We start from the raw sequence: 21,846 nt of genomic DNA on the forward strand, positions 1-21,846 counted from the left end.
AACTATTCCAATTTAAGTCAGTTTCTTCACCAGTCACCAATAATAACTTCGTTGGCACTCTATTCGAGAGCGCTTTTTTTATTGTTCCTCCTTTGTCAAGATGTTTCAAAACGTCATTTTCAACAAGATTGCTAGTTTAAACAATCAAAAACAGGGACAAGCAAGTGTGTGGTGCCATGGACACAGGCACAACAAAGGGGACTGGGTGGTTTGACAAGTGTTGTGCTATGGGCAGGGCAGCAATTCTGCCACCTAATTGTTATGTTTTTCTTATGTGAATAAAAGCAGTTTATGTTTCGCGACACATATCTTGTCTAAATTTATTGAAGTCTCTTCAGTGACCTGAAACAAATGCACTTTTATTTACATGCAATACAAAGGGAGTTACACAACGCTACAGACTATACTCCATGTTAGTCAGTCACTACAATAAGCAAGTAATAGAAACTTTGAAGTTTGCCCATCCCATTATAATTCTGTCAGTGAATGCTGCCATGGTTGAAACATCAGTTCAATGGAATGGACAGTGTATTTAAAAGAGGTAATAAGTTGAACATAAACAAAAACAGTTATGTTGGACAATGCTGAGGGAATTAGATTAGATTAGGAAGTAAGCTGAAACTATATGAAGATTTTGCTATTTGGGCAGCAAAGTAACACCCAATAGATGAAGGATAGAGCAAGGAAAGCTCTTCTGTAAAAGAGAAATATCTTGCCATCAGAGGAGTCTTTTCTGGAAGTACTTGGAGTGTAGTCATATATGAAAGTGAAAAGTACTGACAAGTAAAGACCATAAGCTTTATTGAACAGTGAAGTTTGGAAACTCATGGAGTTGAAGCACTACACAAGCACATGAAAGTTTGTCGTTTGTTATCTGAACTTTCAAAACTTTTTTACAGTGTTTGCCTTCAGAAACGAATAGTAAAGGTGAATTGTTAAAGAAGAAAGTAATTGATATCATACAATCATTTGTAAAAACATACATGTCAGTCAGCAAAAATAATGCATAGAATGGACAGTATTGAGAATAACTACATAGGTGAGAATAAACTTCCACTCTGCAGTGGAGCATGCACTTACTTATAACATCCTGGGAGATTAAAACCGTACGATGGGCTGCGGCTCAAAGCTGCGACCTTTGTCTTTTGCAGGAAAATGCTATACCAACAAGTTATTCGAGCATGACTTATGACCCACCCGATAGTCAATGACTCATGACCCGCCCGATAGTCAAGCCTGTCCAGGTAACAGGTGTGAGTGCTGATACAATATAAATGAGGCTGATGCAAATTTGTTTATTTACTGAATACCTTCAGTTACCAGTAGCAACTTAAAAGTGGGGCCCATTTGACAGTACAGGCATCTGCACAGATTACTTCCACTGCTCCAATCATTCCTGCATATCTTTTCCATGAAGCTGCGTATGTGTTGCACCATTTTTGTCTTTCATTGGAGGGCAACAATACATCTGTAGTAATCTTCTTATTCATTGCCACTGAGTTGACAGAGTTTATAAAACGTGCCATAGCATAAATGACATGTTCAAGGTTGAAAAACAGTTGTCACCATAACAAATTGTTCCTTAGGACTACAAGCAGTCTAGTTTCCTTTTAGTCAGTAAGCATATGGATACGAAACATATTGCGACAAAAAAGGTGAAGCATGCAGAAAGAGAGGAGGAAATGAAAGTTCATGTGTTGAAAGAGCATGTGATATTATTTCAATGATTACAATATCAAATGAAATTTCCAAATAACTTAGACGTATAAGCACCCATTTGTACGTATGACGTCGCACCCCTTCTGGCCTGGATGCACCCACTGATTTGGCTTGGAATGGTGTCATAAAGCCACTGTATCCACTCCTGAGGCTAGCTGGCTCACAACTCTTGTAACTGATCTTCGATATCATGGATACTGGATATGGGACTCAGTAACATCTGAGCTGGTCCCACCCAAGTTTCATAGGGGGCAGATCTAGGAATCTTGGTGGCCATGTGAGTACATCAAGGAAGGAAGGAAGATTAGAGTTTACCAACCTGTCTACACTGAGGTAATTTGGAATACCAAAGTATGGGGAAGGGAACTGGAGTGTGCTTCCAAAGAAAGCATCCCAGTATTTACTTTGGGTGATTTAGGGAAATAATGGAAAACCTTAGTCAGGATGGCTGCACGGGGATTTGAATCGTCATCCTGAATGTGAGTCCTGTGTGCTAGCCAAGCAGACAGTTCGGAGCGACACATGCCGTGTGTAGGTGTTATTCTACTGTTGAAAAATGCCAGCACAATACTGTCCCATGAGAAGTAATGCGTGAAGATACAGGATATCTGTGAAATACTGTTCTGCCGTCAAGTGTTCTCTCACTCACTCACTACCAGTCCTGAGGTGTAGTTGTACCCAAAGGCTTCCCACAATGTGATGGTGCTAGGTGTAATACTGTCGTGACTCTTCAAAACATAGGAAGAATGTGACCTCTCACCTGGTCCCCACATACTCGTCAACAGTGGTCATCCGAAGGAGTGCAGAACTGCAATTCATTGCTATTCGTCAGCTGTCCATGCTTTGTGCTCACACCACCGTTCCAAGCACAGCTATTTGTGTTGGGCTGTTCCTGGCAGCCTACACAGGGGATGGCAATTCCACTGTCCGGTTGCTGCTGGTCTCATACCAATAGTGTGGGATGACACAGTATGAGGCAGGGAGTTCATTTGTATGTAACACAGCTGTAGTGGAAATGTTTGTATCAGGATTCTATACTTCTGTACAACCTGACATGTCTAATACCATTCTGTTAAATGACAAGACCAATAAATATTATTATCACCACCACTGCTACTACTATTACATCCAGGTAACAAAGAAAACACACACAACAGTATATAAATATTTATTTATAAAAAAAATCTGTAAATACAGAAGCAAACTGGCCTTTCAACACATGCAAAATTATTGCACAGAGCTCACAAATGTGCTCTGTGTAAGCTACATATGCTTCTGGTAAAACTTTACGGATAACAGAAATCACAATTTAAAAAAAAGAAAGAAAACATCACAGATTGTCTTTATGGTAACAGTGGAGAGGCACAAATTTTACATCACAGTTTTGTACACTGGCTTAAAACTGGGTAGCACAGAGTTTCAATTATTCAGTATGTTCCTTAGTAAATACAAGTCAAGACATTTGTACTTTCCTGTGCCTCGTAGTTTTGGTTTCCACTTGTTTTTAACACGCATGGAATGGTCGTCGAGATATGGTGAACTACCGAACTAGTGATTCTGGCCACATCATAAAGAAATAGCTTTTATTACTTAGGAACAAGATACCATCCACAGCACAAAATGCTATTTGGGGTAATTGACACAGACACACTTTCCAGTTGCAGAAAAAGCATCCACTCCTGTCCTTTTTCTGCGCGAATATAGGCTTAGCAGATACCTGGACTGTCGGTGTGTGTGTGGAAGACTGCTATGTCGGGGTCTTCAGTATCGCAGGTAACGAGGACATCACGGAACTTGTCCAGAAGCTGGAGCAGTGTGGATCGGCGCAGGTTCTCCTGGTACATGATCTCTTCCAGGTGGTGTTCTCCACGCAAATAGCCTGCCCTGTCGACAGAAAACAAATTGTGATGTAACTCTGTTGATTTCTCTGCACTTTATGTCAATCTGAGATCAATTGCAAGCATTCCTATTAGGCCTAATCACTGCTCAGATCATATGATCTTTGATCGTGATAGCCTAAACTTTTGTATACTGAAAGTTGGGTTTCATATACCCTAACAGACATTTTTGTTTTCAAATTACCTATCTCAATTCGTATTAGTCAGACCAAGGCAAGCAAAACAAAAAGTCTTAAATGTAAGCAGTGCTCAGTGTTTCTCAGTCCACTAGCAAAATATCCAGTCCATAAGAAATAAAATGAAACAGGCTACTGATAGCTCACTAGTTTGCATAACAGAACAATGGTGTGGGGGATCTCAAATAACACATGTAGCTCCAAACTCATAACATGTCATTATACTAGACATTCTTGAAAAATAAATCACAAATAGCTGTTGTATGATCCTTTTATAGTACTACTGGTTTCCAAATATTCGAACTGCACCTTCAGGTACATCTAAATAAAGAAAGATAGTACATGAGTGATTTAGGATATAAAACTTCCAAATTCCTTTTTAGAAATGGCAAGAATCTACAGAGAATAAAACATGATGCTTGATATATGATGCGTAACTGACAAAAGCAAATATAAATACAGTAGTCAACTTATTTTCAGATGATTTACATGAAAAAGTTGAACGCATTGGATGTCCCATTATTCCCAGTCAAAATGGCTATAAAAGCAGGTCACCTCAGAATGGACAATAAAGTTGTAGAACAAGGGAAATGGGCTTAAAGATGTACAGTGATATTAAATAGTAGTTGCAATCAAACGACAACACAGAGTGAAAAGCACAAAAAAAGCACAACAGAATAAAATCAGAATTGAGAAACGAATGGTAAAGAGATGCAAAATAAATAAAACGACTCATATCGGAACAGAACTGATGCACATCGGTAAAAAGCATCGCAGGTAGCTGCTAGCAGAATACTGAGCATGTGTGCGAGTGACAAGTAAACAGTGGACACGGCTTACCCAGAAGAGAAAGAAAACTAAACAATTTCAATTTGGGGAGGCGTCCTGAAAATACAAATATAATGTTAAAAAGTATGGTAATTACTTGGTGGGCTAGAGGTAGCATCTCTGATTCATAATCAAAACGTCTTCGGTCCCGTGTTCGAATCTTGCTACTGCTTAAATTTTGATTAATAATCAGCATTGGTGGCCGAAGGCTTCCGGCCTAAGAAGTCACCCTCATTCTGCCAACGGCCTTATCAAAGAGGGCGGAAGAGCGGGCAGAGGTTCAGGGCACTCTCTTGTCCTAGCGATAGAAACTGCGCCTAAAGGCGGAAGAATCAGCAATGATCAATAGTATGACGATGCAGAAGGCAATGGAAACAACTGCATAAAAGACATGTAAAGTATCCATAGGACATGTGGCCTGTAACTGAAGAAGTGTCATGATGATCTCTCCATTGGCAAAAGATTCCGGAATAATCCTCCATTCAGATCTCCAGGAGGGAACTGACAACAGGGAGGTTACCACGAGAAAAAGATTGAGTAAGCAACGGAAGTATAATGTTCTAAGAGTTGGGGCATCGAATGTCAGAAGCTTGAAAGTGGTAGGGAAACTAGAAAATCTGAAAAGGGAAATGCAAAGGCTCAATCTAGATATAACAGGGGTCAGTCAAGTGAAGTGGAAAGTAGACAAGGATTTCTGGTGAAACGAGTATAGAGTAGCAGAAAATGGTATAAAAGGAGTAGGATTTGTTATGAATAGGAAGGTAGGGCAGAGAGTGTGTTACTGTGAACAGTTCAGTGACAGGGCTGTTCTTACCGGAATCAACAGCAAACCAACACAGACGACAGTAGTTCAGGTATACATGCCGATGTAGCAAGCTGAAGATGATGAGATAGAGAAAGTGTATGAGGATATTAAAAGGGTAATACAGTAGTTAAGGGGGATGAAAATCGAACAGTAGTGGGAGACTGAAATGCAGTTGTAGGGGAAGGAGTAGAAGAAAAGGTTACAGGAGAATATGGGGTTGGGACAAGGAATGAGAGAGGAGAAAGGCTAATTGAGTTCTGTAACACATTTCAGCTAGTAATAGCAAATACACTGTCCAAGAATCACAAGAGGAGGAGGTATACTTGGAAAAGACCATATGATACGGAAGATTTCAGTTAGATTACATCATGGTCAGACAGAGAATCTGAAACCAGATACTGGATTGTAAGGTGTACCTAGGAGCAGATATAGACTTAGATCATAATATAGTAGTGATGAAGAGTAGGCTCAAGTTGAAGACATCAGTCAGGAACAATCAATACGCAAAGAAGGGGGACACGGAAGTACCACAGAATGACATGATACAGTTGAAGTTCTCTAAGGCTATAGATACAGCAATAAGGAATAGTTCAGTAGGCAGTATAGTTGAAGAGGAATGGACATCTCCAAAAAAGGGCATCACAGAAGTTGGGAAGGAAAACATAGGTACAAAGAAGGTAACTGTGAAGAAACCATGGGTAACAGAAGAACTACTTCAGTTGATTGATGAAAGGAGGAAGTACGAAAAGGTTACTGAGGAATAAAGTAAATAGGAAGTACAGGGGAGCTAAGATGAAATGACTGCAGGAAAAATGTGAAGACATCGAAAAAGAAATAATTGTTGGAAGGACAGACTCAGCTTACAGGAAAGTCAAAACAACATTCGGTGGCATTAAAAGCAAGGGTGGTAACACTGAGAGTGCAACGGGAATTCCACTGTTAAATGCAGAGGAGAGAGAAGAGAGTTGGCAAGAATACACTGAAAAGCCTCTACGAGGGGGAAGATTTGTCTGATGTGATAGAAGAAGAAACAGGAGTTGATTTAGAAGAGATAGGGGATCCAGTATTAGAATCAGAATTTAAGAGAGTTCTGGAGGATTTAAGATCAAATAAGGCAGAAGGAACAGATAACGTTCCCTCAGAATTTCTAAAATCATTGGGGGAAGTGGCAACAAAATGACTATTCAAGTTGGTGTGTAGAATGTATGAGTCTGGCGACATACCATCTGACTTTCGGAAAAGCATCATCCACACAGTTCCGAAGCAGTCAAGAGCTGACAAGTGCGAGAATTATCGCACAATCAGCTTAAAAGCTCATGCATCCAAGTTGCTTACAAGAATAATATACAGGAGAATAGAAAAGAAAATTGGGGATGCACTACATGACAATCAGCTTGGCTTTATGAAAAGTAGAGGCATGAGAGAGGCAATTCTGATGTTGCAGTTAATAATGGAAGTAAGACTAAAGAAAAATCAAGACACGTTAATAGGATTTGTCGACCTGGAAAAAAAGTTCGATAATGGAAAATGGTGCAACATGTTCGAAATTCTGAAAAAAGTAGGGGTAAGCTATAGGGAGAGATGGGTCATATACAATATGTAAAACAGCCAAGAGGCAATAATAAGAGTGGACAACCAAGAATGAAGTGCTCGTATTAAAAAGGATGTAAGACAAGGATGTAGCCTTTCCCCCCTATTGTTCAATTTGTACATTGAGGAAGGAATGATAGAAATAAAAGAAGGGTTCAGGAGTGGAATTAAAATTCAAGATGAAGGGATAGCAATGATACGATTCCCTGACTACATTTCTATCCTGAGTGAAAGTGAAGAATAATTACATGATCTGCTGAATGGAATGAACAGTCTAATGAGTACACAGTATGGATTGACAGTAAATCGAAGAAAGACGAAGGTGATGAGAAGTAGTAGAAATGAGAACACCGAGGAACTTAACATCAGGATTGAGGGTCACAAAGAAGTTGAAGTTACGGAATTCTGCTACCTAGGCAGTAAAATAACCAATGACGGATGGAGCAAGGAGGACATCAAAAGCAGGCTAGCTATGGCAAAAAAGGCATTCCTGGCCAAGAGAAGTCTACTGATATCAAATATTGGCCTTAATCTGAGGAAGAAATTTCTGAGAATGTACGTCTGGAGTACAGCATTGTATGGTAGTGAAACATGGACTGTAGGAAAACCAGAACAGAAGAGAATCGAAGCTTTGAGATGTGGTGCTGCAGGTGAATGTTGAAAATTATGTGGACTGATAAGATAAGGAATGAGAAGGCTCTATCCAGAATCGGAGAGGAAAGGAATATGAGGAAAACACTGATTAAGGAGAAGGGACAGGATGATAGGGCATCTGTTAAGACACGAGGGAATGACTTCCACGGTAACAGAGGGAGCTGTAGAGGGCAAAAACTGTAGAGGAAGACAGACATTGGAATACATTCAGTGAGGATATAGGTTGTAAGTGCTACTCTGAGATGAAGAGGTTGGCACAGGAGAGGAATTAGTGGCAGGTCGCATCTAACCAGTAAGTTTAGTATACATTACAAATGACAATTCCTATTTTGCAAAATTTGAATCTCTTACAATTATTTGAGGTATGATGGCAACTGCCAGTGACAGTTCTCACCAACATGCATCAGATCCATTCCATTAAGTCTTGTTTTATTTGTTTTGGATCTCTTTACCATTCTTTTATCCGTTCTAATTTTCGTCTATCTCACTTTTCTGGCACTTATGACTACTTACGTCTTTTGAGTGCAGCTACTGTTAATATCTCTGTACATCTTTAAGACCCTTTTCCTTGTTTTACAACTTATTGTCCTTTCAGAGCTGACTTGCTTTTATGGTCGTCGTCTTCATTCCACCTGTTTTAAATTATGACTTTCATCACTATTTCAATGAATTTATTATAACCTGAATGGGAATTATGGGACATCCAATGCAATCAACTGTTTCATGTAAAAGATGTGAAAATAAGTAAGCTGACTACTATATGTAAACTAGATTTTGTCACTTCGACATCTTGTATCACATTATAATTTTTTCTCCCTAGATTCTTGCAGTTTAATAAAAAAAAAAGTTAAGTAGTAATTCCTATATACCTTATGTACCACTATCAATCAAACAATGGAAAATCCAAGATTAAATGTAACAATATTATGAAAGGAAAAGTTGCTACTCACGATATAACGGAGATGCTGAGTCACAGATAGGCACAACAAAAGGACTGTCACAAATAAGCTTTCGGCCAGCAAGACCTCCGTATAAAACACACACACACACACACACACACACACACACACACACGGTGTGGTCTTATTTTTGACGAAGGCCTTGCTGGCCGAAAGCTTATTTCTGACAATTTTTTTGTTGTGCCTATCTGCGACTCAGCATCTTGCTATATGGTGGGTAGCAACTTTCCCTTTCATAATATCATAAACTACTCTTCTTTATTTAGATGTATCTGAAGATATTATGAGGGTCACTGCAGAAGTCATGGCAACTATTCTTTGTCACAAAAGTGGCAACATATTAAAAAATTCTGGAATACACAAATGGAAGGTTAGTTCTTATGTAATCATTACACGTAGGAAGATTGATGAACACACACTGCCATAACGACACAGCACGAGAAAAATTATGAAAAAAGTTTGTTGGGGCAAATGTGTCAGTTGCAACAGTAGATTACAAAGTACACTCATTCCATGGCGTCAGGAGTCTCCCCAAGAAGCCACAGTAACATGACATGACATGACATGACACAACATGGCAGTCCTTTCCAGGAGAAAAAGCCATTGTGTGGAATACACTTTGGAACACATGAAGATGTTACCACAGCAGTGATGTGTAAGATGCGACCATTCGCTCATCTTCGACAGGGTTGACAGTGTGTGACGGATTCATTGGGAGACCGTTTTGAGGGACTCTAAGATGTCACAAGCCTGTGATCCTGCCCTGTACTATTGTATACTGTTGCAATTGAGAGTAAAACACATTTGAAATGACAAAATTTGTTTCTTATTTTTCCTTTTCCTATATCTTCATGGCAGTATGTGTTCATCAACTTCCCTACAAGTAATGTTTACATATGAACTAACCTTTTATTCTTATATTTCAGAATTTTTTAATTCGTTAGCATTTTTGAGGCAAAAAATAGTTGTCATAACTTCTGCAATGACCCTCCTATAATGTTTGCATTATGGTAGAAGCATTATGAGACATGATGGATCAAGTATACATGTACAGGAGGAGTTTATGTCCCAATTTACAAGTAATATTATTTCGTTAAGTGAAGAAAAGCATTGCGGTACTAGCTATAGAGATAAGCAAGCCTGTCATGTTCCATAGGCTACCTATACTACGTTAAAGCCACTAAAGCTAATTAGTAATTACTTTCATGGGAGAGTAGTGTGTTCAAGAATATAACTGTACTTTTGCATCATGTCGTCGAACACAGGAACAATAACACAGCCGAGATGTATAAAAAGATATGGCATAGCACTAGAACAAAACCAAAGAATAAACACATCGTAAATAACATTCTTCACAGAATAACATTCTTCACAGATGTCGTTGTGTCACCAAGCGGTTCCTACAGAACCCCCCCCCCCCCCCCCCCTCCTCCCTGTAGAGTGGAGTTCCGGGCACATAAGGATACTTGTATTTTATAATTCTGCCCGCCCTAGAGCACTTCCCTGAGAACGGTGGGTCTTCCCGTGTGGTTTCCTGCTTCTGGCTTGGTATGTTGCTCTCTTCTGGCAACACCTCTTCATCATTTTGTGTAGGCGGCAGTTCTTCACTGGTGTCATGATTTTCTTCGGCAGCTGGTGGCCACATGTGCGCTGGTTTAACTCTCTTAATGGAAACTGTTTGGCGCTTCCCATAATGATTTATCTGCAGCGTATGTTCACCTCTCGTGAGTACTTTATACGGCCCAGTATATGGTGGCTGAAGAGGTGTTCGTACAGCGTCTGTCCTCAGCCACACATAAGGGCAATTGCTAAGCTGCTGGTAAACGAATGGTGTGTTGGTGCCATGTCGAGAACCAGGTATCAATCGTAGCTGTGCCATGTGGTTGCGGACTTCCTTGTAAGAAAATAAGGTATGTCGCCCACTGTCGCTTCCGTCGGTTCAACAAGAAATTCTGCCAGCAGCCTGAGGTTCTCTCTGTAAACCAGTTCAGCCATGGATGCACCTAGGTCTGATTTGCAGGCAGTTCGGAGACCTACAAGCACCACTGACAATGCTGAAGTCCAGCTGTCCTTATGGCACAACAACGCTGTCTTTCATGTCCTGTGCCACCACTCAACCATGCCATTACTCGCTGGGTGATAAGTGGTGGTGCGGTGATGGCAGGATCCACTGAGCTTGGCTAATTGTTGGAACAAAGTGGATTCAAATTGTCGTACTTGATCGGTTGTCACATATAGTGGACATCCAAAATGGGAGATCCAAGAAGCCAAAAATATTCGAGCTGCCGTCTCTGCTGAAATGTCCGATAGTGGAGAACCTTCTACCCATCTTGTATACCGGTCCACCAATGTCGACAAACACTTGTAGCCTTCCAAAGATGGTAGAAGGCCCACAATGTCCAAATGAACGTGGGAGAACCTCTTTGTTACCGAGGGAAAATCTCAAATTGCTTTATGTACATGCCGTCCAATCTTGTTCCTTAGGCACAGCATGCATGTTGTTACCCAACCGCGGCAATCCTTCCTTATACTCGGCCAGACAAAATGTTCCGTGAGTAGTTTGATAGTCGCTCTGCTACCCGGATGACTGAGTCCGTGTATGCTGCCGAAAACCTCTTCTGCTGTCGAACATTTTCACTTATGGAGATTTAAAGATCAACAGGATGAGCTCCAACAGACTCCGCAAAACATTCATGAACATTACGTACAGCTATAAGATATCACTATCGATTAACACTGCTACAAGGGCAACATAGCATTCAGTTTGAATCATTGACCAGTAAACTGCCATAGAGAAAGAAAGTTGTCATATTGTTGCAGGTAACTATGACCTTTCAGAGCATTCCACTAAGATCTTACAATTAAACATTTCTGTATAAAATAAAACTAAAACAAAAAGGATTTTCTCTAAGCTGAAAAGAGTTGAATTTGCCATGACAAACAATGAAACTTGGGAAGAAGTGTACACAGAGACTAGCACATATGGAAAGTTTTCAAAGTTCATATCAATATTTAAATTCAAATTTGAAGAAGTATTTCCAAAAGTACTACGAATCATTAAAGCACAAAGCAAAATACACCACATTACCAAAGCAGGATAAGGAAATCCTATGTAACTCTTAGGAACGTCCATATTCACTTATTATGTACATACAGCAAATGGGAAGTGTCATGTTTCCGTGTCAGTACAAAAGCAGAGCTGCCAACTTGCCTACAGAGCCGTGCCAGCAGCCGCAAGTCCTCGGGGTTGGCAGCTGCCGGACATCGCAGCACGGCGGCTCTCTCGTCGTCGGTCAGCTCTGCGAACGGTGGCTGGTCCACCACGGGGGTCAGGAGGTCGGGGACTAGGCTGCCGATGCCCTCGTCACTCACAGTTGAACTCAGGTCACTCTCGTCCGGAGTCCCGCGGAAGCTCCCTCCTCCGCCTCCACTACTGCTTCCCGCCTTAAACAGAGGGCCGGTCGGTTTGAAAACACTGTCCCTCACTCCCTCCTTCATCTGAGGTTGGTTGCATCTCCTTGGTAAGATATTTAAAACAAAATCTGAATCTAATGATCACGGAAATGACAGTGAAGGATGGTGAGGCTAGGTTGGACATACTACCAGACATCCCTCTGTAACAGAAATACATTTCTACAATATTAGGATGACAGACTGCTCTCACTGTAAAGACAACCTACTGAATTGTAGACAGGCACAACAAAATGACTGTTACACATTACAGCATTCAGCCAAAGCTTTTTTCAGCAAAGAAAACACACATTCACACAAACAAGCACACAAACGCACACATGACCAGCTCTGACCGCAGTGCACTGTCACCCTGCTAGCAATTCAGGGTGGGCCAAGCAAGGGGGAGGGATAGTAGGGTATGGGTGGGGATAGAGAAAAACACTGTCTAGTGTGTGTGTGTGTGGGGGGGGGGGGGGGGGGGGGGGGGGGGGGGGGGGTTGCAGGGACAAGAGACTTCCAGGCGCAGTGTCAGGAGGTGGAGTGTAGGGGGAAAAACCAGGCGCAGCAGAAAAGGAGAAGAGCAGGGAAGTGGAAAGGACAGGCAGCAGGCAGGTACACTGGCAGAGGGTGAGGGAGTCTGAAAAGGGAAGAAAAGCTAGGACGAGAGGAGGAAACTGTTGGGTGGAGTGTGTGGGCTACCATAGGTTTGAGGACGGGATGATTTTGGGATCGGAGGAAGTTTTTTAAGGATACCCTCACCTGCGCAACTCAGAAAAGCTAGTGGTGGAGGTACAGGTCCAGATGGGCTGGGTTGTGAAGCAGCCATTGAAATCAAGCATGTTATGTTCAGCTGCAAGTTGTGCCACGTGGTTGTCTACTTTGCTCCTGGCCACAGTTTGGCTTGGCCATTCGTCATAGTGGACAACTAGTTAGTAGTCATACCAATATAAAAGGTTGTGCAATGGTTACAGCGGAGATGATATACAACATGCTTATTTTCACAGAGGACCCGGCCTTTCACAGGGCAGGATAGGCCTGTAACAGGACTGCTGTCTGGGTGGATTGGGCAGGTCTTGCACCTGGGCCTTCCACAGGGATGTGATCAGTGTGACAAGAGGTGGGGATTGGGACTGCGACTGGGATGGACTAGGATGTTGTGGAGGTTGGGATGGGCGATAGAACACCACTTTAGGAGGGGTGGTAAGGATCTTGGGTAGGGTCCTTATTTCAGGACATCATGATAGATAATAACATTCAGATGAAAGATGTGTTTCAGTTGTTCTAGTCAGAGGTGGTATTGGGTAACAAAGGGGAGACTTTTGTAGCTACTGATGATATGCCATCCCTGGGTGGCAAGGCTGTCTGGGAGAGACTCTTTTGGTGGTGCAGAGATGCCAGCTGTCAAAATGCAGGTGCTATTGATGGCTGGTGGGTTTAATGTGTCCTTAGCTGTGGGCAGAGCCATCAGAGAGGACAAGGTCAAAATTTAGGAAGGTAGCACATTGGGCTGAGGAGGACTAGGTGAAGTGGGCGGAACAGAAGGTGTTGAGGTTTTGAAGGTATGAGGATGGAGTTGTTGTGAGTCCAAATCATGAAGATACCATCAATGAACATGAACCAAAGCAGGGATTTGGGTTTATGGGAGGCTACAAAGGCATCCTCTAGATGGCCCATAAACAGGTTGGCATACGGGGGTGTCATGAGTGCCCACAGCTGTGCTGTGGGTTTATTTGTATACCTTCCCATTGTAGGAGAAGTAGTTATGTCTTAGTATAAATCTAGTTGGGTGGATGGGGAATGAGGTAGCAGGTTTGGAGTCTGAAGGACACTGGGAAAGCAAGACCATGAGTATGAGGGATGCTGGTGTATAGGGAGGTGGCACTGACAGTGACGAGTATGAACTCAGGAAGTAAGAGGGTGGGGGTGGTACAGAGTTGGTGAAGGAAGTGATTGGTATCTTTTATTTGAGAGGCAAAATTACAGGCAACTGGCTGGAGGTGTTGGACAATGAGGGCTGAAATCCTTTCAGTGAGGGCACAATAACCAGCCACAATGGGGCATCGATGATTGTTGGGTTTGCTAATTTTGGGAAGCATGCAGACGGTTGGTGCGCAGGGTGTCACAGGGGTGAGGAAGTAAATGGAGTCATGGGAGAGGTTCTAAGAAGGGCCTAAGACTTTAAGCAGGGATTGGAGGTTATGTTGGATTCAGGGATGGGATCACTCTGGCAGACTTTATATGTGGATGAGACAGGCAGTTGGCAGAAGTCTTCCACCAGGTAGTCACTGCAACTGATCATGGCAGTATTGGAGCCTGTCTGCAAAGACATTTAGGTCTGGATCTGTTTTGAGACTGTGTTTGGGTTTCCTTTATTCTCCTGAAAGGTTGGTGTTCTTAGGAAGGGAACTGAGGAAGGATGGTGAGGCCAGGTTGCAAGTAAGATTGGTTCAAATGGCTCTGAGCACAATGGGACTTAACATCTTAGGTCATCAGTACCCTAGACTTATAACTACTTTAACCCAACTAACCTAAGGACATCACACATATCCATGCCCGAGGCAGGATTCGAACCTGTGACCATAGCAGCAGCAGCGCAGTTCCATACTGAAGCGCCTAGAACCGCTCGGCCACAAAGGCCGGCTGCAAGTAAGAAATTCCCGAATGTTGACCTGGGGGTGGTTAGGTGGGAAGGAATACAGTTGGTTGGTGGTTTGAATTGGGAGAGGCAGGGTTCAATGTTGGAATTAGGTTGGCTTTGGTTAAAGGGATTGCTGGCAAAGAAGTGTTTCCATTGCAGGAATTACAAAGAGTGCAAGTCATTGAAAAGCTGTGTTCTCAGGTTCCACAGTAACTACAACCTCAGAAATAGCAACAACATATTTGGCGGAAACAGTCAAATAATTGTGACAATGAAGATATAATTTTCACTGCTATCTTGTCAGGATGATGACAATGATGATTAAAAGTACTGATACCACAGATGACAGACTAAGTAAACAAAAATGTAGTGAAGGCTGAAAGTGATATAAACAATTTCTTTTTGTTTATTTAATTTCTCCTTGTATTATAAAAACATAGATAATTAATAAAGGGCATAAATTTAGAGCAGGCATAATTTTAATTTTATGGACAGACCCCATACATTTATGTAAGTTTGCAATTTGCATTATTCAGTACATGTTAAAAATAATTTTTTTTCAGGGAGCCTCTAAAATAAAAATAGTAGGGGGAGGGGGGTGATTCAGTGGTAAAGTGCCAGGCTGCAAATCTGAATGTTCAAGGTTTGATCTCCAGTCATTCCTAGTATTTTTATCTGTCACTTATCACTTCTTTCACCTCTGACAACAATTGTTGACGTGAAAAATGTTGAGCTGCTCTGTGGTTTGCAACCCATGTTAAACAGAAGGTCCCCCCTATCATCAGCCGTGCAAGTCAGTGCAAAGGCCAGAGGAAGGCAACGACATACCGCCTCTGACAGGGCTGTGCCTAGTAAAACACTTTGATGTTCAAAAAGATCTTTGGATTGATGACTGCTTTACTTTCATCACATTATTAAAGCCTTCTGCTGACCATATCTTCTTCAAAAAGTTGCCAACAATTTCAAGCAGATCCACAGCTTTCTTTAGGCTTACAGCAACTCTTTGGAGAACTTTGCTGACCTGGTTGACCCTGAACATGACTACATACAGACCACTGTACAACAAAAAAAGTTTTCTTGCAATACATCTACAATTATCAAGCAAGACGGTTTGTTCACCAACATGTTTATTGGACTATTTTTGCTTCTATTATTGTATACTTTATACTATGAAACACACTGTCACAGCAAACATGCAACTATTTGGCACCTGTTGTCTGTTTCTCACACTCAACCTTTCCAAGGTTGCCCAACAAATTCAGACTATACTGGCTTTATTGCTTTAATATAGCAGAGACATGGAAAGCAGTTATAATTCTGTCAAAGCCGCAGTTACCAGTTATGTTAGGTGCTTAGTTAAGAGCTCGTGGGACTTCTTGCTGTAAAATTATGGTTTTGCAGTACTTTAAAAAAAAAGATAAATTCATTAAAACAAAAATAAATTAGAAGTTTTTATTGCAGGCCAGAACTTCATGACACTTGCCATCTGCTACCTGGTTTGATTTCTCCACTTCACTTAATTTCAGCACCAGCTCCTGTAACTGATTGGATGAGAATTTACCACCCAGAGCTTTTTAACTCTCTTGGTTTGCAAATACAAATGAAAGAAGATTAGGTTCTAAGGAAACTCTTGACTTGCATTCATAGATGCAGAGCACAAGTTCACATTTCTTAAAATTTCAAAACAGGGCCAGACTGATTATATGTAATGTACAGTTAACATGTGAGGACATTTAACAAATATTAAGAGAAATAAGAATTTTCATATAAGACAAATAGTTCGTGAATTTTTATGAAAAAGATCACACACTTTATCAGAAATGTGAAATCTGTAAAAGATTTTGATGTTAAATTTTAAATGTTGAAGGATCATAAACAGACACAAAGAAAGTAACAATGAAAGCATGGGATAATGAATGTGTGGCTGAAAACCGCAATTAACAACTTATTATTTCATTAAATACTGACAGCTGTTCTAGTGATCACACAACCAATAGTGAAAGTGATTCAGATATAAGCATTGTGCATCCACTAGTGGTTGTGTGTGTTATGGAAAATTCAATTGATTTATTTGGATAATTTGTTACTTTGCAACATGTGTGTACGTGAACACCCCTGATTACAGTATCGTATGCTTCACAGATACACTGATATTATGACCATTTTATAACACAATTACAGTAAAATGCTTCTTTCATTACAGAAATAAACAGGGTGACTATTAGTGATTCACTCACTTTCAAAACTCTATATTTTACAAAGTGTTACATGTACAGGTATGATTGGTGCATGAAAAGAACTGTAATCTCATCCCAAGTTTGTATTTGGAACACTGCAAACATTCTACGAGTGCCCCTCTGGTCACAGAATACATATCCAAAAAGCAACCAAGTTTGTTCCACACCTAATGTAGCAATGTCCTGTCAATGGTCACCATAGCTGTATTGATGTATTCTCTGAAGTGTTTCAGTGTTCTTCAAAGTGGGGGTACATAAATGTAATCCTTCATGTACCCCCAAACGAAAAAGTGACAGGGGGATAGGTCAGGCAACCTGAGAGGCCAAGCGAACGGAGCCACACTGTCTTTACCACTGTGCCCAATCCGGTGATGTGGAAGTTGTCATTTAGGTAGCGACAAACATCAATGGTCTGGCGAGGCCGTGCCCCATCTTATCGGAGATGAAATTTTTGAAACTGGCTGTCGGTTGTGGAAACAACCACAACTACAATATATCAAGGTAAGAGCTACACTACATGATCAGAAGTGTCCGGATACTCCCCAAAACATATGTTTTTCATGTTTAGGTGCATTGTGCTGCCACCTACTGCCAGGTACTCCATATCAGCAACCTCACTAGTCATTAGACATCGTGAGAGATCATAATGGGGCGCTCTGCGGAACTCACGGACTTCCAATGTGATCAGGTGATTGGGTGTCACTTGTATCATACGTGTGTATGCAATATTTCCACACTCCTCAACATCCCTAGGTCCGTTGTTTCCGATGCGATAGAGAATTGGAAACATGCAGGGGTACGTAGAGCACTAAAGCGTATAGGCCAGCCTCGTCTGTGTCTGTTGACTGACAGAGACTGCCAACAGTTGAAGAGGGTCGTAATGTGTAATAGGCAGACATCTATCCAGACCATCACATAGGAATTCCAAACTGCATCAGGATCCACTGCAAGTACTATGACAGTTAGGCAGGAGGTGAGAAAATTTGGATTTCACGGTTGTGCAGTTGCTCATAAGCCGGTAAATGCCAAACGATGCCTCGCTTGGTGTCAGCAGCATAAACATTGGACGACTGAATAATAGAAAAACATTGTGTGGAGTGACGTATCACGGTACACAATGTGGCAGTCTGATGGCAGGTTGTGGGTATGGCGAATGCCAAGTGAGTGTCATCTGCCAGTGTGTGTAGTGCCAATGGTAAAATTCGAAGGTGGTGGTGTTATGGTGTGGTCGTGTTTTTCATAGAGGGGGGCTTCCATCCCTTGTTGTTTTGTGTGGCACTGTCACAGCACAGGCCTACATTGATGTTTTAAGCACCTTCTTGCTTCCCACTCTTAAAGAGCAATTGGGGGATGGTGATTGCAATTCTCAACAAGATCAAGCACCTGTTCCTAATGCACGGCCTATGGTGAAATGGCTACACGACAATAACATCCCTGTAATGGACTGGCCTGCAGTGAGTCCTGGCCTGCAGTGAGTCCTGACCTGAATCCTATAGAACACCTTTGGGATGTTTTGGAACACTGACTTCGTGCCAGGTCTCACCTACCAACATCAATACCTCTCCTCAGTGCAGCACTCTGGGGACAATGGGCAGCCCTTCCCCAAGAAATCTTCCAGCACCTCATTGAACGTATGCCTGCGAGAGTGGAAGCTGTCATCAAAGCTACGGGTGGGCTAACAACATACTGAATTCCATCATTACCGATGAAGGGTGCACGAACTTTTAAGTCATTTTCAGACAGGTGTCTGGATACTTTTGATCTCACAGAGTACCATCACAGTCTTTTCACAGAAGAAAAAAGAGCCCATACAGCTTTGTCTGTGACATTGCAAGGAAGCATTAACCTCCAATCAATCTCATTTGTGTGCCACAATTTCAGAAGGAAGTACTGGACCCGACCCAACACACACACACACACACACACACACACACACACACACACACACACTGTGGAAATTAACATTTCCAGATAAGAAAGCTGCTTTGTTGCTGAATATCACCTTGAAGGCGAAGTGTTCATACTCGAGTGCTTCCTGCATTGTGACGCAAAACTGAAGAAGTTGGTCATAATCTTCCAGTTTTAGCTATCGCAAAAGCTGGAGACTGTATGGTCTGAAATGTAACCAATATCACAAAATCATCCACACAGTTTGTTGTGGTGGTCCAAGTTTATCGGCCTGCGTGGACCACTGATTTTTGTGGACTGCGTACAAAACTTTCCCTCGCCCTCTTCAACATTGCATCTGGCACATTTGGTCGACCAGTACTTTTCTGTTTACAAGAGACAACCAGTGCTCCTGAACTATCAATACCAACATACAATGCTCTCTTTACATGGTTGTCAAGTTTTGTAATTCCTTCTGAACACACACTCCACTGTTGTAACTGATAAACATCTTGCATATTCCAACATACAAAAAATCTTTTCTTGCTCTGTTGCCATTTTGTCAAGGCACTGCACTTGTAACACCAGCTGTTGGGCACAAAGCAAACCCACTGATTATACGATTCTATTCATACATCAATCACATCTGTACATGTAATACTTTGCAAAATATAGAGCTCTGAAAACAAAACCCTAGAAATTTTAAAATTCAAGTTCTTTAGAAATTGACAAACAAATAAGATTTTTGCCATTTTGTTTAAATATTTTGACACAAAGGATAACAGAAAGAAAAGGCTCCATAGAAATAATGGAAGGAGTCAAAGTAATCAATCACTGTGTATTTGACATATAAATGGCTGACCAGTTCATAAACAATGTTTGAAGCTATTACAAAAAACAGCACTACAATATGATCTCACTCTAACACAGAAAAAAGTTGTTGCATGTGGTACATAAGGAAGAGGAGGAGAGCACCAACAGAAGGAAATTTGAGGGTAATCCCAAAAGTAAAGTGTTCTCTTATTTTTTTTTCTGAAATAAAAAAAAATATATTCTATAATATTTAGATCATGTTCTCTTATTTTTTTCTGAAATAAAAAAAAATATATTCTATAATATTTAGATCATCTTAAGGTTGAAAATTTATTTGTTTATCTACATAACTGCCATTTCAGACAATACTAAGGTTTTGTACCTTAATCAGTAAAAACGGAACCCTTATAGAATCACTTTTATGTCTGCCTGCCTGCCTGTATGACTATTAAAAGAAAACCCTTCTTCTGTTGTTCGTTGTTTGTCTGTCTGTCTGTCTGTCTGCCCATCTGACTATTTAAAAAAAAAAAAAAAAAAAAAAGATCCTCCTTCTGAGGAAAGAGTACATGGATCAAGTTGAAATTTATGTCACACATTAAGGTCTATGGTCCCTTGGTGGTGTACAAAATCAAAGCTTCTAAGTCGATGCAATTAAAAGGTACTGCCATTTATGTTACATATTTTGACACTTGCAAATTCACTTATTAAAACCTATAAGATACTTCCCATTGGCCAAGAATGAGGAAATTTGGCAGGAAGCAAGGCTTTACAGCAAAAGTAAAGGGGAAAAAAACCTGAACACTGTTAATTTGTAATCATATCACATGAAATAAATAGTTCTTCTGAAACTTGTTATCGAACTTCAGGCTTAAAATTAATCAATCCTCGAATGTCTTGGAATTCCCATGATTAGTATCTTGTCAATGTCAATGCTGATAACACGCAAAAATCATTGAGTTTCTCAATTCCCAGTATGGATAACCGGTCTATAAACATAATTAAGTTTGTATAGAAGCCTCAAAGCACGAGTCCTACTCATATCTGGCCAGTTTTTTTTTTTTTTGTAGATGCTGTGACAGTTTTTGTACATCCATGTAATATCACCTTGCTTCCATGTCCTCGAAGGAGCATTGAACCTCACCCATTACCTTGTTGCAGGGACTGAACCGGCTTCTGGCCAAATGTTCTTTCAACTAATGGAACAGGTGGCAGTCACTGGGTGCCAATTCTGCACTATTGGGTGGGTGGCTCACAATGTTCCACTTAAATGTTTACAGGAGAGCAACAGTTCTACATGGGACGTGGGAGGGAGCGATGTTTTGGGGAATGCTTATGCCCTTGCTCAATATTCCTCTTCTCCAGTCCTGAATTGCTGATCTGAGTTTTTTTGGAATTCGACAGTACCTGCCTGGACCTACTGTGGTCCCAGCAGGTATAAAGTCTATCAACAACACCCACTTCCTGTTCCAAAACACAACTGGAGAGACTTCACCAACAGACTTTGTGTGTTTGAGTTTTTGAGGCTCAAGCAAAGAGGAGTGCCACCATTCATGTTATTGTTGTCTGATCTCAGGTGTAAAGTGGAACACTCAGGTTTTGTCACCCTTGAAATAGAGTAAAGCAGTGAAGAAATTTGTGGAAAGGAACAAATCGCTATTTATGGTCTTCCATAACAATCTGTGGTACCCAACACACCTTCAGATACTGCATTTTTTCTGCTAGGCAATGGATTTCAATCAGTACACCCACTTGTGTTTTTTTTAAAAAAAAAAAAAAAAAGAAAAAAAAAAAAAAAAAGAAAAAAAAATTGAGCTCTGACAAGAGTGCCATTCTCAATGGCTGCCAAGCTGAGAATAAGTGTCATGTGAGGCACACGCATATCTGTTTGGAAGTGTGACAAGCAGCAATCACAACTATGTGACCAACAGCTGCACGAACTACTGGGTTGGCACTTAAGTTTGTAAGGTTTTCCATAAGTTAAATAAATATAACTGAGATTTAAGTCAACAATAATATATTCTCCTCACTATTTACAATATTCTATCAAAGCTGATGTACTTTTCTGATTTAGCAACTGTAGAAATCACGTGGTTTGGAGGTGAAGAATTCATCGAGCTATGTTTGGAGCACAATTTTAGTCTGGAAAGAAAGTTTCTCGACAGTTGTTTGATAGAGAGTGGCAAAGGTCA

At 41.0% G+C, this 21,846-nt stretch overlaps 1 protein-coding gene across 2 annotated transcripts in view; it reads right to left on the reverse strand.

The window, feature by feature from the left end:
* Positions 1-2,870: 2,870 nt before the first annotated feature.
* Positions 2,871-21,846, reverse strand: part of LOC126425168 (GATOR complex protein NPRL3) — an 89,130-nt gene continuing 70,154 nt past the window's right edge. For both annotated transcript variants that reach the window (XM_050088120.1, XM_050088119.1), the window contains exons 6-7: positions 11,841-12,073; positions 2,871-3,603 (exon numbers count right to left, since the gene is read on the reverse strand). In XM_050088120.1, the coding sequence (XP_049944077.1) occupies positions 3,426-3,603; positions 11,841-12,073 (411 nt within the window). In that variant the 3' untranslated portion in view covers positions 2,871-3,425. The remainder of the gene's footprint in view (positions 3,604-11,840; positions 12,074-21,846) is intronic.

The sequence above is a fragment of the Schistocerca serialis genome, chromosome 10, assembly GCF_023864345.2.
Source record: "Schistocerca serialis cubense isolate TAMUIC-IGC-003099 chromosome 10, iqSchSeri2.2, whole genome shotgun sequence".
In the NCBI taxonomy this organism is placed as follows: Eukaryota; Metazoa; Arthropoda; class Insecta; order Orthoptera; family Acrididae; genus Schistocerca; species Schistocerca serialis.